The sequence below is a fragment of the Oenanthe melanoleuca genome, chromosome Z (genome assembly GCF_029582105.1).
Source record: "Oenanthe melanoleuca isolate GR-GAL-2019-014 chromosome Z, OMel1.0, whole genome shotgun sequence".
In the NCBI taxonomy this organism is placed as follows: Eukaryota; Metazoa; Chordata; class Aves; order Passeriformes; family Muscicapidae; genus Oenanthe; species Oenanthe melanoleuca.
Genome location: NC_079362.1, coordinates 32481790 through 32498551, shown reverse-complemented (window position 1 = coordinate 32498551; position 16762 = coordinate 32481790). Strand labels below are relative to the sequence as shown.

The 16762-nt window shown below is 39.9% G+C and overlaps 1 protein-coding gene and 1 long non-coding RNA gene across 2 annotated transcripts in view; one reads left to right on the top strand and one right to left on the bottom strand.

The window, feature by feature from the left end:
* Positions 1-38: 38 nt before the first annotated feature.
* LOC130264928 (uncharacterized) lies at positions 39-3864 on the bottom strand. The gene is made up of 3 exons (XR_008842533.1): positions 3616-3864; positions 2932-3050; positions 39-2271 (listed from the first exon to the last, which is right to left on the bottom strand). It is a non-coding gene; the product is annotated as an uncharacterized LOC130264928 (long non-coding RNA).
* An 80-nt stretch (positions 3865-3944) lies between these two features.
* Positions 3945-16762, top strand: part of GAK (cyclin G associated kinase) — a 64729-nt gene continuing 51911 nt past the window's right edge. Inside the window, exons 1-6 of the mRNA XM_056513598.1 lie at positions 3945-4284; positions 10396-10457; positions 11723-11782; positions 12888-13002; positions 13435-13577; positions 15815-15940. Coding sequence (XP_056369573.1) covers positions 4143-4284; positions 10396-10457; positions 11723-11782; positions 12888-13002; positions 13435-13577; positions 15815-15940 — 648 coding nt within the window. The 5' untranslated portion in view covers positions 3945-4142. The remainder of the gene's footprint in view (positions 4285-10395; positions 10458-11722; positions 11783-12887; positions 13003-13434; positions 13578-15814; positions 15941-16762) is intronic.

Here is a 16762-nt window from a genome sequence, read left to right as displayed (position 1 = left end):
TAACTTAAACTAGAAACTGAGATGTAAAGAAAGGGTTCCCAAATCAATAACAGCATTATTGTTGAAAATTTAATTAAATTGGAATGTAGCATTCATACATAGAGAACAATTGAAATATCTTTATTTCCAAATGCTTCAAATACTGCTTTATTAATCTGGTTATTTTAATATTAAATGAACAGGCTCTTATTTGAAATATATGGCTAGGGTACATTATAAAAATCTCCCAACATATAGCAGGTGATCATCTGCATAAGAAAAAAACTGTAAGTCAGAAGGACACAACAGCTTATGCCTTGTGTTTTGCAACTAATACAAAAAGCATCATGAATGAAAAATTAGTGCTGCACAAAATTACCTGGGTATGACATGGAGGTACTAGTGGTTATTCACTTCCAAAAGCTGCTGATTCTTCTGGATTATGTGAAGCAGAACAAAGAATAAATCTTTCAAAAGGACATAGTTTCACTCAAACCTGGGGTAGCCAATTGGGAAAGAAAATGACTGGACAGTGTCACTGTTGAGGCAGGCACGACATATGAATAGACACACTACATTTCAGAAGGCTATTTTTTTTTTTATTTGAACCAAGAACGCCCTTGCAAAAATCCAAGCAGACAGCAGAGGGACAATACTTCGACTTACAAAAAAGCCATTCAATTATTCTCATCTTCAAACTTAAAATATTCCTGTAAACTGACCCAAATGCGATCTAGCAAGTCTTTACAATACATACTCTCAAAATCCTGGCATCCATAACCATGCACTAACAATAAGAAAGGTACATACAAAGCACATAAAAGATGGATTTTCAAATACTGTTACAGACTCTACAATCCCTTGATGACACATCTGTGGCAGAATGATACCTTCACTTTTAGTTGAATAAATTTTTCTCCATATAGAGTTACATTTTGTGGCTAAAAGACCAAGTCATCTGTCCAGTCACCTAGACTGGAACTTAACTAAGCAGCATCCACTTAACTTTACAACTGGCCACTGCTATCATAATGGGCAACCAACCTAGCTGCTTAAGGCGTGGACTTTCAGCTACTAATTCAACACCCTTATGCAAAAGCAATACCTCTCCTCTAGGAACATTAAGTTCCTCTGTTTTGGGCAGTAAATGCTATATTAAGGGAAATGGTAGAAGACACATTATTCAGTACTGCCAATCTCTCTGTGGAGGACAGCAAAAACCCAAAGTAAAGGTAGCATCCACCAATTTAAATTTGAGTTTTCATCCTGAGTCAAAATCCCCATTTATTTTGCCCTGAGTGATCATCTTCACAGTGTGTTCTTTAAGCATTCGTGCTTCAGTCCACCTGGTGTCTCCTACGCATTCTGCTTCAGTTATGGGACTATCCATCCTCTTCCTTCTGGTGTGCTCCACATACAGCTGAACACAGCAAACAGCAACCCCATGATGGCCATTCTCTGTCAAATCATGAACATATCTCTCTTCTCCATGGTATTAACTCTGCTGGGATAATCCACATTCTAGTAATTAAATCCTTAACCCATACCTTAACATCCTTATGAAAATTTGGCCGTTTAGAATTTAAAGAAGAAAAATTATAGGAGACAACTGCGGATCAGGTAAAGGGCACAAGAAGTTTAACATATAAACAGCTTTATCCAATCTCACTTGAGGTGGTTCCTCTTTACAGGACAGAAGTGTCAGCTTGGCTCTCTAAGAGCACCTTTGGTACAGTTGTGATCTGAGAAGAAATGGAGGGTTTCTGCATGCAAATCAAAAATATCAAATTAAGAATGGTCAAGTCTCTTCTGTTTGCTTTGTGTGAGGATTAGCTTTATGATTCATTCTTTTGGACTACATCACAAGAGCAATTGCAATAAAAAGTACAAATATTGAAGTAGTGTTTAATCTTATGAGATGTACTTCTAAAACAGATTTTTAGCTGTGCTGAATCTAATGAACACATGTAGATATATGGAGACATTATTGTGTGTGCCATTTTCTAGTTATATTTTGATTAAAGATTATATAGAGAAATGCAAAGTAGAATGCTAATTTATTGGAGTTTAATTAATTTAATCCCTAAGAAGCTGAAAGCAATTACTGGAATGAAAATTAAAGTGCTATCTTTACTACATGCTAATAGACAACAAGAACTTTTCATTTAATAATTTCCCAGTTTATGGCTCTGCCCTGCCTTGACCTTATGACACAAGAGGAAATCCCTTCTTTACCATGTTCTCCAACCAGGGTTTTTGGCCAGATTGGTTTGTGATGCATTCTGGGTGAAGCTGTAGAAGAAAGAAGACTATGTGAGAGTTAAAAGGGGAAGATTGGAGCAGAGCTTTAAAATCAGGAGCTCAAACGTTCCACTGGAGTGTAGTGTGGTTGCCAGAACTGAAATGCAAACTAGTAACAGATGCCACAACCTTATTTCCCTCTACTTTTCAACAGGAACTGTGCCAGCATACAAATGGATAAGCCTTACAACCTTTGGAAATTAAAAAAAAAACAACCCATAGGCCTCTCAAGCTCCATAAATAAAAAGAATACTTTACCTTTTTCTGACCAAGTATTCTTAAAAATTGTAAAATTTTACCACACTTTTGCCTCAGCATTAAATGAAAAAGGGGTCAGTCCCCACCACTGCAGAGCCTTCTGGACTCAGTGAATTTTCTGCTTGACCTCTTCAGTATGATCCTGGATATTTAAAACCACAGGTCAGTAAAATATTACCCAGATGTTCTTCTAAAGTTTTTTTAATCCGGAAAAGCATCATGCATATCAAGGCTCTCCTATTCTGCAGATAGCTTCAATAGTTGCAGTGCCAAATCCATCCTGATTTTTTCAAGTGTAACGTTCCTGCTGCCTATCCTACATTTTTTCCTATACCTCCTTCATGTGACCCACACGACAGCAGGGAGGACTGTCAGCTCCTGGGAGGGACTCACGTTGCAGCAGCTTTGGGAGGACTGCTGCTCCTGAGATTTGGAGCCACGCTGGAGAAGTTCAGAGAGAACTGTCTCCCATGGGACGGACTCACGGTCTCACGGGAGAAGTACTTCTCTCCCTGTGCAGCAGAAGAAAACCGTAGGTGATGAACTGACCAAAACCCCACGCCATGTCTCCCTGCACTGTAGGTGGGAAGGAGGGAGTGGTTGGGGGAAGACAAGTTGTTTTTAAGGGCTTACATTACTTCTCATTCGGCTCGTCTGATTTTGTTAGCAATAAACTCACTTTATATCTCTAAGCTGAGCCTGTTTTGCCCTTGGAGTGTTTTCTCCCGGTCCTTATCTCAGCTCGGAGCCCTTTGTTAAATGTTTCTCTGCTCTGCCCAGCTGCAGCAGAGGAGTGTGAGTGCACGGCTCCTATGGGTGCCTGGCAGGCGGCCAGTGTCCCAGCGCGGCGATGTGGGACACAGGGGAGCGGGGTGAAGTGTGACACCGTGCGGGGTGAAGGCAGGGCAGCGGCTGGCTCGTCAGGGCTGCGGGGAAAAGCGGCAGACGCGCAAGACCCCGAGGGCACACCAACAGGGAAAGGACGGCAGCAACGCTCTGTGGGAGAAGCGCAGGCGCTGCCCAAGCGGCAGAGGTGCCTGCGGACAGGAGAACGTTTATCTCTAGCCGACTGCCTACCTAAGCGTTAACATGTGGAAACACACCGCTGCCAGGGGAATGGCGACCCTTCCTGAGGGACAGTGCGGCGGGCAGGGCGAGAAGGCGAGCTTGGCGGGTCCCCCGCGACCGGCGGGAGCCCGGGCGGGAGCCGGTGAGGGGACGCCGCAGGAGCGGAGCTGGGGGGAAACGGGGCAGGAGGCGGTGAGGGGACGCCGCAGGAGCGGAGCTGGGGGGAAACGGGGCGGGAGGCGGTGAGGGGACGCCGCAGGAGCGAAACCGGGCGGGAGGCGGGGCGGATCCCGCTCCGCCCGCAGGGCGGGGCCGCGCCCGGCCGGGCTGAGGCGGGCGGGCGGTACCGGGACGCGTAAGTGACGCAGCGTTCCCGGAAGCCGCCCGGAGCCGAGGGAAGAGCGGCTGAGGGGACGGCGGAGGAGGCAGGCGGGCTCTCGCCGTGGCTCTTGGTGGCTCGGCGGAGCCCTCCAACTCCATCCGTCTCTGTTTCCATCGCTTCCCGTCCCGTTCCGTTCCACCTCCTGCCGGGGGCCATGTCGCTCTTCCAGTCCGCCCTGGACTTCCTGGCGGGCCCCGGCTCCCTGGGAGCCGCCAGCCGCGACCAGAACGATTTCGTGGGGCAGACGGTGGAGATGGGCGACATGAAGCTGCGCATCAAGCGGGTCATCGCCGAGGGTAGGAGCGGGCGGCAGGGCCGGGCCGTGCGGGGCTGGGCTGTGCTTCCCCGCGGGCCTCCCGCTCCCGCTTTCCCCGTCTCCGATTGCTGGACCGGGCGGGTTTCCTCCTTGGCAGGCCGCGCCCGGGTGGGGGCGGGCGGGCGGCGGCCGGGGCCGCGGTTCCGGCTGCCGGGGAGGGCTGGCGGTGTCCGCGCCCGCCCGCTGTCCCGGGCACGGGCACGGTGTCCCCGGCCTGGGGGTCGCAGCAGTGCGCGGTGTTACCGTCCCGCCTCAGGAACAGCCACCGAGAGCCGCTGTGCTGGGTGGCCGCTTCTTGGCTTGCTTCGTGGTTTAAAATGCCTTCACCACATAACAGAACGCAGAGGAGTTTGTAACCTGTCAGGGTCTTTATGATCTACCAAGGACCTCATGGAAATTCTGGATGGCGTGGGTTTTTTTTTTATTTTTTTAATTTTTAAAAAAGTAACAGTGTATAATATTATGCCAAACATGCAAGGTTGCATCTGTTGTTTGGAGTTGTATGGAAGACTGGAATGCAGGAAGTGTGCTTGCTTTAAACACACGTGTCAGGAGGCTGATCTTACTGTGCACATAGACTGTGCTAGAGTAGAAGGAGTTAAATAACTGGGCAGCTTCTAGTTTCAGTGAAGTTTTGGGTAGGTGGCCTGGGGCACGACTTGTTAATCTGTTTCAGAAAATATGATATGTTTGATAGATGCAAATTACTTAGGTATTAGCAGAAATTTGGATCGCCTTGTGCTTGTGGTCAGAGAGAATACTTTATTTCTTCAAGCAGAGGAGCCATAGAAGACTGGTCTCAGAAGACTATAATGTGACCTTTTCTGTAATACTGCAATTAAATATTTCATTAACTTTGTAGAGATGGTTGGTGCTATTTAGGGTAAATACCTCAAAGCTCTATTTAGAGCTCAATTTTGTTATTGGAGTTTTTTTTTCTGTAGTTTCTTCTTGTAATTATCTGATACTAAGTAGTTCTCTGTTGAAATCTTGATGATCAGCATAGAAGAAAGATTTGGTTAAGATTAGCTGCTTCAAACCACTTGTAAGCTACTTACAGAGTTTTTGTGCTGTAAGACAGCAGCAACTAGGTCTTCACCACTGCTTTATCTTCTTAAGGGCAATAATTTCACTTGAATGTTTAAGTACTTTTGTCATATGATGTTGGAGAAAAACTGGCAGTTTCTTGTGTAGTAAGCTGCGTTTACTGAAGTACTAAATGTCATGTTCTCCTGTTCTGCCTTCAGCCTTTACTTACAGCTTCTTTATAGTCAGAATTGAAACTGAAATGTAAACACTCAGTGGGATGTGAATGCTAAAAGAACTGTCCGTGCTGCTTACATTCTTGTGTAACGTTCTTGCCAGCAGTAACCACAGCAGTTACCAAAGGACAAAGGAAAGTTTGGGTAGAAAACTGTTTTTGAGGCATATATGCTGTTTGGTTCTTGGTTCTGGAGCAGGTATTTTAATACTTTGCTTTGACAGCAGCCTCCTGTTCCCCAGAATCTGACACAGCCATTGTAAAATGTCAGGAGAAAGATGCCAGGTTAGACAACTTAAAGAAAGCAAATGGAAACATGCTTAAACTTTACAGTTCTTGACAGTTTCTCTGTAACCACTGCTTTGTATTCTATGTTTGTCTCAGTGCTACAGGTTTATTTTATTTTTTACTTATTTTGCTAACTGAAGTTGGGCTAGCTGCTTGCTTTTTCTGGAAAGTATAATTTTCTAGCGAGTCTAGCTGGTCTAAAAGAACCCTTGTGGTATTTTGAGCATAAAGGTAAAATAGATATAAAATCCAGAGTATAAAATATCTCTTGCTGTCTTCAGACTTAAATTTGTCTGTAGCATATAGTTTACTTTGTTGCATTTATCTTTCACCTCTGGACAAATTGTGGTCAGTTCTAATACATGGGTTCCCAACTGTGGCTTATATGTATTCCCTTTCATGGTTACAAGTATAGAATCTGGTTTTCTTCTAGATCAGTTCTTTGATGCCAGATTCCCTACTGGAAAGTCAAGTGCTGCTTTCTGAATCTGGGTTTCAAATCCATGGTGAACTGTGTGTCATCTGCCAGTGCAGACAGAGAGCCTTTTCTGTTGGCTCGTATGCTTAACTTTGTATCCGGTGTGAACAGAGCCTGTGGTTTAGCATTGCACAGTCTCGTGTGGCAGCACAGGTTCAGTTGTCCCTATAGCCCACAACTCCTTCCAGCTCTGTAGCGTGCAGCAGTGCTGGTGCAAACCCATGTTTGGCCATCTCTAAGCTGAGACTTGTTGCACAGGTTGCTTGGATGCGCTTTCCTGCTGTCGTGCTGGGGTAGGACTGGGCTGATTGAAAATACAGTGTGCAGCTGCAGGAGGCTGACAGTAGCTTGTGGAGCTGGTGATGATCTCTTGTGTTTATACTACCCCTAAATGCAAGAGCACACTAAGTGTGTCACAGACTGGATTCAGCATTCCTAGAATATGGTATCCTGCTTTCTTTTCTGCTTGGACATTTCAGTAGGTCACTTCAGATAAGATTTTAGAGGACCTTGGTGGGGGCCTGTACATATCATCTCTACTGGCCCTTGGTGTGAACGTGGCTTTGGGGGTCATGGCTCTCTTGCATCCTCTGGTTAAGTGCACAGGTGCACCACAATTTTACTTAAGTAAAATAGTCACAGATTTCCTGCCTAATTTTCCTGCCTTCTTTTGTATATGAGACTGAACAATTTAGAATAAACCAGGTATTTGATTGTGTGAAAAACAGGGAACAAGCAAGTTCTGTAGCACACATGTAACAGCCATTCTTCAAGTGCAATGACTTCTTATACTTCCTTTGAGTAACAAACATTGACAAAAGAGTACACTAGAAGGGAATCATGATGAGAAAAAGAATGCCTTATTCAGTCTGTTTGATCTGAGTCTAAAGCTTTTACCATAATGAAAAAATCAGTCCTTAGTCAGAAAGATAGCAATAGGCTACAGACTTAAATGAGTATAGACTGTAATTTTTTTTTTTTTAGTTTAAAAATAGATATCATAACTTTAAGCCACATCGGTAGGTGACTTGTTACAAGCTGCTTTCTACCGAGGTGAAACTTCTGCAATTAAAGCAGCTTTTTGTTTTCTTTAATGCTTCAGGGCTTCCTCAGTATTTTGAGTGTGAACAGGCAGTATTATAGTTTGCCAAGCCTATAGGAACAGTTCTATGATCTTTGCAACTACTGGATTCATAGGATAATGATAACCAATTTCTGTCCAGGTTTTTGGGTGTAAACCTCTAGCAGCAAGGCACAATGAATGCTTAATATCAAGTTTCTGTGAACATTGTAAGTTTTATTTGCTGACAGATAGGGGAAAAAGAGAGATGATTCCTAAAGAACAACTAAAGTGCCTGACCTAGCAGCTTTCCAGTTTCATTCTCTTCACTGTAAACATAGGCAATGTTTTCAACATGGAGCAGAACAGTTCTGTTTTTTAAAGCTGTTGTTTCTTGGCTGTAGCAATTCCTGCTTGCAGGGTAGTTCTGAAAGTTTCAAGATATTCTACCTCTCTGCTTCTCAAAGGTGTGGGGAAAATGTACAGATTTTTAAGTTTGGGCCATTCTTCAGGCAATTTCTTTGTGTTACTAGGACTTTGCAATGGACACAAATGCATGACTGGACTTTAAAAAAATACTGTGGATCAGTGCTTGGCAACCAAAACAGAGCATATTTTCTGTTTTGATACTCTGATAGAAAAGCTTTCAGGTAAGATGCACTATACCTTACAGTCCAGACTAGAATTACAGTGTTTCAATCAAGTTATAGGTGCAACATAAACCACTGAAAGTTGATGTGAAAACAAATTTAGTCCATATTTGGGAGGGGAGTAGATAAGTCATATCAAATAGTTACAAACAGGAAGCTGCTCACTCCCTCATTTTCTCATGACTAGTTAAGTGTGTAATGAAACAGTGAGTGAATTACAGTACCAAGCAGTGTTATGATGTGGTTGATGTCCCTATTTTGGTGCTTCTTCAGCTGTCATTTTACTGAAGCTGCTTATCTGAAAAAATAATTTGTGAAGAAGTGAAGAGCAGAGACCTGATAAAAAAGAACAGTTTAAAATCCAACTTGATGTGTAAATGCAGTTAATTTATTCAGTAGTATGTGGTGCCTAGTTTGACTTGTGGGAGAATCACGAATCTCTTGGTTGGAAAAGCAAAGGTCTTCAAATCTCTGTAAGAGAATGATGAAGTACTGACAGGAGCACTGACTGAGGGTCGTGCAAGGGTAAGTGTAGAGTGATTGCTAATAAAGCAAATGAGGTAGACTTAATTCCTGATTTTCATGAGTTGGTGTGGTGCTCTGTAGTGAGCCTTGATGTGTGACAGCTTTTGTCTGCAGAAAAGAAATAAATCCAGTTTTCATCTGCTGTAATTTCTGTACTAGAAAATACTATTTGAGATTTCTTTGGAGGGCTTGTGCTGTCTTCTGAGGATGGGCTTCTGAAACGCAAAATGCAAAACCTGTCTCTCTGGGCAGTAGCTGGGATGGGTGTGTACATACCTCTACACTGGTGATCTGTGTGGGGGAATACTAAGATGATTTTGCTGATACAGGAAACCTCAGAAAACTATCTTAAAACTGTCTACAAGCATTTACATGAGTGGAAAAAATGAGTGAAAACACCCCAAATGTGATTGCATTCTTTAGATACCCCTAAAAGCTGTTCTTCTCTTAACTTTCATTTTACCATTTGTGTCAGTTAGGTTCACTGTACAGGTATTTGTAATGGCTTGTTGAAAGTGCTTTCAAAATTATTTTTTCTGAATGTTTGCAAAATATGTTGGTCAGGAGGCTTGAAGTAAACAGAGGAGAAGTTTTGCCAGTAAACTTGTCCCTACTGAGTGTATGTTAAAACTGCTTTAATATACTAATTCTTCAAGGAAGCCAGCATCAAACTGTAAATGAAACTGTTTTTAAGAATGAAACAGTAGGACTAGTTTTGCCTTTTGTGTAAGAATTGTTTTCACTAATAGCAGATGGTTTTAAAAAAATTGAGTTAGAAGTACCTTCACAACATGCTCTAACTCCTTTGGGATCTAGCAAGATCCATGGGATTAAGCATGGTATCTGCTGTAGTGCTGCAGTAGTAATGTAGTAATGCCACTACATGGGCATTGTATGCAGCTGAATTGTGTTCAGGTGAAAGAGTGAAATGACAGAATGGGAAACTTACTTGAAGCTGATGTTTTGAGAGGGGCACAGTTGTAAAAGGTGAGCTAGTAGGCCATAGCAGTTGGGTTCCCTATAAGGCAGGTGCAATGAAGTAGGAATTAACCAGGCATGATACCACTGACTTTTCTCTGGAGATCTGCAAAGTTTAATGAACTCCGTTCTGTTTAGCATTTCGGTACTTGACAATAAGATGCAATCACTGAAGTAGAAAAGTGTATTTTAAGCTAGTTATGTACTCTCAAACAATGAGGTTTGCACAGTGTTCTTGAGCAAAGGGAAGTGTTTGAGAAAATAGTTAGTTTGACAAAAGGAGTTGGAAGGGAAATATTTTACAGGATAACATGTTGCAATTCAGTAAGAAAATTACCCCTATTGGAATGTGTGCTTCTGTGCTTGAAAATCTTAACTGCTCTTAATATGAAGCCTGAAGCATGACAATTATCTTAAAAATAGGCGTATGTTTAGCACTTACCTTTCATAGTTATTGCTGTTTTTTATACAAAGTGTTAACAGTATAATACCAAAAATTTTAATTGAAACAATCAGGTAATATTTACATTTAATTACATACAAATGCTGTACTGCGTTTTGGTTTTATAAGGACCTTTAAAAAAAAATGACTTAATAAGAAGTCTGCATATGCAGACTTAACAAAATTCAGGGAAGTAAGAAAGCCAGTGTGCTCTTGGCATACATACAAGAAAGGAATAGAATATCTGAACTCTTGCTGAGTATCAGCAGTCTTGTCTAGATGCTGAAAAATGTGTGCTTGGTACATTCAGAAATGTATCTAAAGTCATGTCTTGATTCTGTTAGACTGAAAAGAACGATGTACCTGAATACTGAAATTAAAACTGACTTAATGTACCTTCTTCTTGTAGGGGGTTTTGCTTTTGTGTATGAAGCTCAAGATCTTGGAAGTGGCAAAGATTATGCTTTGAAGGTAATGTTAATTTGCTTCACTATAGATTTGTAAGTTCTGTCTTTGAACTTGGTATTTTAACATGATGCTTGATGTATGCCACTGAGCAAGTGACATAACTTGAAAAATATCCAGTATATTAGTGGTGTTTGTAGCCCACTATTTAGAATGGTAATTCCAGTTAGAACCCTGCACTTCATACTTAGGTGGCAACTGACCTTTTAAGTGCCTCTGGTCTTTATTTTTCATTTGGTGTAGAAATTAATGATCCAATCCAAAACATTTTGTTGCATGGATAGAAAGAATGTTTCATAGTTACCTGAAGTGGAGTACAGGTGTCTTTTTCACTCATTAGAAGCAGATTTAGCCCACCTTTTAGCCCATCATTAAAATTAATGCTCCAGATTTTGACTCATTGTTTAAACATTCAGCCTGTTAGTTTTTAGAGACACTTCTCTGGATTCTTGGTTTCTGGAGGCTTCTGATAATCAGCTGTAAACAGAGAAGTTGTATGAGGCGTGGGAGAAGTTATTTGGCATTATTCCACCAGGAATAACTTTGGCTTTTTCCATCTCATTCCACATCTTACAGTAACAAAACATGTGACCAAAGCCATATACTATATGTGTTCAAAAGATCTTTTAGAAGTAGTCCATTAAAAAATAACAGGTAAAAGGTCAACCATTACTATACTTCTGTATATACTTCTGTGTATATATATATATATATATATATATACACTTCTGTAAAACTGGTACTTTTGTGGCAAGTGCTCAGGCTGATTGTAGTCAAATGTTGGCTGCAAATCTAGGTAATACTAGAAACAACAATGCTTAATTTTGCTACTGATTATACCAGTACCATTGAAAAAGCTGGGCTATGTAATCTGGAGGAATTTAGTCTAGAGTGGGTTGAAGGTTGTTGCTGAATATTTCAGACAGAAGGTGACTCTTTCCTGTTAGCCCACAATGCTGCAGCCAGGAGACTTTAGGGCTTTATATATCAGAACTGTCAGAGAAGTTACTTTTAAGAGTGTCAAAAGTTACAACTGCTCAATTATCACTAAACCTGAATAGTCCAGGTAACTGGAAAACTGGGTATTATTTATGACAGAATGTCAAAATGTGCAATAAGCCAGCTTTGTTTACTGCCCCATTACAGTTTATTAGGTTTTTGACTATAGTTAACCCTTTATATTCTGTGAAAAAAAAATCTATGCACATTTATTCTGTAAATTTCAGTAACTATATCTTCTCAATTTTTTTTTTTTTTTTTTTTTTTGACAGAGATTGTTGTCTAATGAAGAGGAAAAGAACAAAGCCATCATTCAGGAAGTTTGTTTTATGGTATCCTTTTCTGTAACATATTTAACTGCTTGAGATTTCTGGGAAACAAAAGGTTGCTGTACAGATTTTTATTTTTCTTCATGCCATACACTGCCTAAGAGGTTGTGGAGACATTGTGGAGGTCTGGGCTCATGGTTATATGAATAAATTATTATATATAATTTTCTATACATTTTCTATCTACTCTGACATTATCTTGCCAGTAATCCAATGTTCTTTGAATATTTTTCCGAGCTCAGAGTCATTAAAGCAAGTGTACAACACAATGAAGGGTTAATAGTTGCTAACTTTCTGAGATAAGCCTGTGAAATGCAATTAATTCCTGGATCTCTGAATAGAGATGCGTTACGATCAGATTAATTTGAATTGTTTGGATCCAGCTTGCCCTTTTTAAATAACTTCCATTGTCTTTGCTTTTCTCTCTTCAGACTTAGTGAGTGCATTCTGTGAATAGTTTGTGTTTGTCTCACAGACAAGCATAATGCAACATAACTTCCACTGGCAGGAACTGAGATCACTTACACTATACTCCCCTTTACATAGCTCAAAAATGATACCTCAAATTTTTGAACTGAAAGTGAAACATGAAGGTCTTAGCATGAAAAATTATTGCTAATGATGAGAGGGTAAGTTTCTTGCACTTTAAGACCTCTAATTGTTTTGAACTCTCTTTTAATTACTTAAAATTGAAGCATAGCATACTTAATACGTCCTTGGGAAAGATAGATAGATAGATGAAATTACAATAGCCCTTTCTTGACCAGCCATCTAGAGAAGCAGCCAATAGTTACAAGATATCCCTGCTACTCATGCTAGGCTCTTGTAATTCTTGTGAAAAGACAAAAAGACTTCTTACTGAGTCCAGTTTCTCCTGAGCCATAATCATAAGTGGTTTTTAATATTTTATTTTGACTTTTTATTACATTATCTTAGATTGCTTTCTCAGATTACTTAGCGTTGAGGCATGTATTTCCCTGCTTTGCTTAGGATATTGATTGCCACTGTCATGCTTTCTGTGGTTTTAAGCTAACATTTCAAATAAACAACTGGATGCAATAGTATCAATGAACCTGAGGGTCATCTTTCTTGAACATGTTATCTCCAGAAAAAACTTTCAGGTCATCCCAACATTGTCCAGTTTTGCTCTGCAGCATCTATAGGAAAAGAAGAATCAGACACGGGGCAGGGAGAGTTTCTTCTGCTTACAGAGCTTTGTAAAGGTAAACTTTATTTCTTTTCCCAGCAGTGCACATTGCTTCTGGCAGCTGTTTTGCACAAGTTGTGCACTTTTTAACTTACAAGCTTGGAATGACTGTGGAAGGTAGCATGGTTCAGTGGAGTTAGAGTTCAAACTTATCTTTTATAGGATAAAGATCATGGTTTTTAGACTACAGTTTAACCTTGTCTTAAATATGAGGTAATCATTAAGTTTTTTGTGTTTGAGACTAGTCATAGAAGAGAAGAGTAGGAGTGGTTCCTTAGAGCACTCTTTCTTTTGTCACTGTAGTCAGTGTGGACTTGCCATTTCTAGAAAATCTATTTAATACAACTCAGGACTGTAAATCTTTATTGACAAGGGTCTATTTGTGTCCAGCTTTGAGAATTTGTGGTGTTCTCTGTGTGCTTATGTGAATTTCTCTCATTTCCTGCAGGACAGCTGGTGGAATTCTTAAAGAAAGTAGAATCCAAAGGACCTATCTCTTGTGACACAGTTTTGAAGATCTTTTATCAGACCTGCAGAGCAGTGCAGCATATGCATAAGCAGAAGCCCCCTATTATTCATAGAGACTTAAAGGTATGTTACAATATTTAAATAAAGGCTGAACTTCTGAATAGCAAAGGAGTCTGTTGAGCTGGATCAGTGTTATAAACGATTATTAAGCATAGTGCTTAGGTGTATTGCCTTGCCATAACTGCCGAGTGTTAGTGAAGGTCATCTCTGAAATACTTTTCATCCCTTCAAGCAACATCTTTTTCTTGTGTTTGTGATTAGGAGCTGCTTGTACTCTATCTGAAACAAGCTGGCAGGAAAGCAGTGTATCGTGTTTTGCTGATTGAGTTACTTTGAATATTCTGTATTTGATAAAATAGTTACAAATAGTGAACTGCAGTTCTGGGTTAAGTGGATGTCTTAATGGAAGAGTTAAGGCTTTGAAGGAGAAGAATACTGAATTATCTGTGAAAGGTTGCATTGCCATTAAGAACATGTAGTAAGCTGTTAGTTTTAGAACTGGTAACTTGCATTGTATATCAGTACTTGTTTTTAATTGGAATTGTAAAATTTGGTAGGCGTTATTCATGTTAGATTTTGTTTCTTAGTGGTGATTGTTTGTTTTATTAGCCTTTACTTGGAATCTATAGGGTTATGCTGTAGAAAGTGTTCTACCTTTAGGAGCTTTGGAGATTTGAAAGGACTTACCTGAGTTTGAATTTTGTATTTTGAAGACAGATGTTCACCTTTACCTGTTCAATATAACTTAGATGAAGAAGTCCTAATCATCAGTGAGATTCTGCTGTACTATGAAAATATTTGAATTTTCATTAACATAAAAACATAAGGCAGAGGAGATTCTTACTAGTTTAAATTTCACAAGTCTGTATCCAGCCTGATGTGATTTCATTTCAATACAAAAATAGGAAAATTTGTTCCTCCTTAAGTAAGCATGTACTCAATTACTTTGGGGAAAGTAAAATAAGACCACTCTTCTAGAAGTAAATGTTTTAATTATTTTCAACACTGCTGATGAAAGCTTTGATGTTAGCTATTAGTATAGCACATAAATATAAACCCAGATTTGGTGACAGAGCACTCCTTTTTTTTATTTGCTTTTACTATTGAACAGGCTTTTAGGTCATGGGGTCAAAGACATGTTAACCATTCTTCACTGAAATTTCTATATGCCAGTCCCTAGCTTTTGTAGAAAAGGTGCATCTCTCTTCTGAAAAAAAAAGTAAAAAACCTATTTACAAATAAATATACAATTTCTTTCATAACCAGCTGCATAGACATTGAGCTAGTGCTGTAATTCAAAATGTTTTTTTTCTTCTCGAGGAATGTACCTCCTGACAGAGACAAAACATGGGAAAAGACAGGAATTTGGTTTTGTGTGGGTCTCCTGTTGCAGAAGCTGCAAAACAAGATTAAATGATTGTTGTCCTGCAGGAGACGGAGGCCTTACTACTGTCAGGAGGCAAACAGGGATCATTTAACTGTGCTGCCTTTTTTAGCAGTCTAAACTAAGGTCATCTTAAGATAAACTAAGCAGCATAAAAAACTTAAGTCAGAGTTTTGAACCAATTAAGTTTGACACCTGTTCCTGGCTTTTATACAGAGGTACAAATTTTATTTTTCAGTCCTTTCATGATTATGACTTCGAGTACATCTGCCCAATACTTTTACCATTTCCTTACGTTTCTTCTACATTTCAATAAACAATACAGGACAGTTGGAATTTATGAAGGAGAAAAAGGCAGGATTGTGGATGAGGAGCTATTCAGGCAGCATGTGGTCCTCAAATAGCTGTTTTCTGTTTCTGCACAGGTTCACAGTTGCTTCTTTACGGGTGTCTCTTGACAGCCTGCTTCTCTACTAGTACCTTCCTGTTTTTTGTCTATAGCAGTCCTAACCTCCATCCCACTGCAGTTAAGCTAACAGTTTTCAGTTTTATGCCTGAAGACATTTGGATTCTAAGACATTGCTTCTAAAGTTCTCATCAGAAAAACTGGCCTTTTCTTAGGCTGTAATGAAATCACTTTTTTATCCCCGCTGGGGTTTATTTCTTGCTCTCCTGAATGTTTCCAGCTCATGGTGTGCTTGGTGCTTCCTTTTAAAACTTGGCTATGTTGCTGCCATACAAAATGACAGTACTCTCTGAAATCTTTGTTCTCCTGTAAACACTATTTTTGGCTAAAAAATAAAGTGATTAGTTTTTAAATGTATGCACAAGTAAAATAATGTGTAAAAGTGTGTGTGTTAGAATACAGGGCAAAAAATGACTTTTTAAAAATCTATTATTCTACATCTTTTTGTAGGTGGAAAACTTGCTTATCAGTAATCAGGGAACAATTAAACTTTGTGACTTTGGTAGTGCTACGACTATAGCGTATTATCCTGACTACAACTGGTCTGCACAGAAGAGGGCACTGGTTGAAGAAGAGGTGAGAATATTTTAATGTGATTTAATTTTAATATAAACAGTTGATTAATTTAACTGTTACTATTAATCTCGTATTAATTCATGAGGCATCTAAGACAACTGAAGATTGTTTCAGTTAGTGTTATTTATAAAGTTTTGGGTTTTATTTGTTTTGCCAGAGTTCAAAAGCTGTCTGCACTTACTGTCATAACTTGTATTCTGTAGCTACATGTAGAAACACTGCTTCAGCATGGTCAGTGTCCATTCTGCAATCTGCTGTGAGAACAGAAGTGCTTACTAGGGCTTCTAATTACACTCGTGACGAGAAATTGGTTGTGCCACACTGGTTTCCATCTTCCTTCTGGTCTGTTTTTCTCAGTTGAATGATATGTAAATGAGAGGAAATTCTGCTCAGCAGAACAGGAATGGGCAGTATTGCTGTGCCTTGGACTACAGTAACAAAATCTAGCATGCAGTGTACTTTTGCATTTGTTCTTAGTTTAGAGTTGAGAGTAATGCTTGTAAATCCAATGTAGTAAATCCAGTCAGTGGGAAAAATACTTTTAAGTTCATGTGTACAACTTCTGACATCACAAGTCCCTGTTTTGCAATCTGATATTCTTGGAAGGCATTCCACTGATGAAATGATGGTGTCGTACCACTGTCGTGTATAGTCTGTGAAAAAGGTGGTAGAAAAGGTCTTTTCAGGTATTCTTATGACCAGAGTTTCATTTTGGATGTCATTTGGATGCACTGTCGTCAAGTGTGCTGTGAAGGTGAGAGAGATTCACTGGAGCATGAATTCACTTATTTGCTTATTTTTGGTATTAGTTTTCCTGTCCAT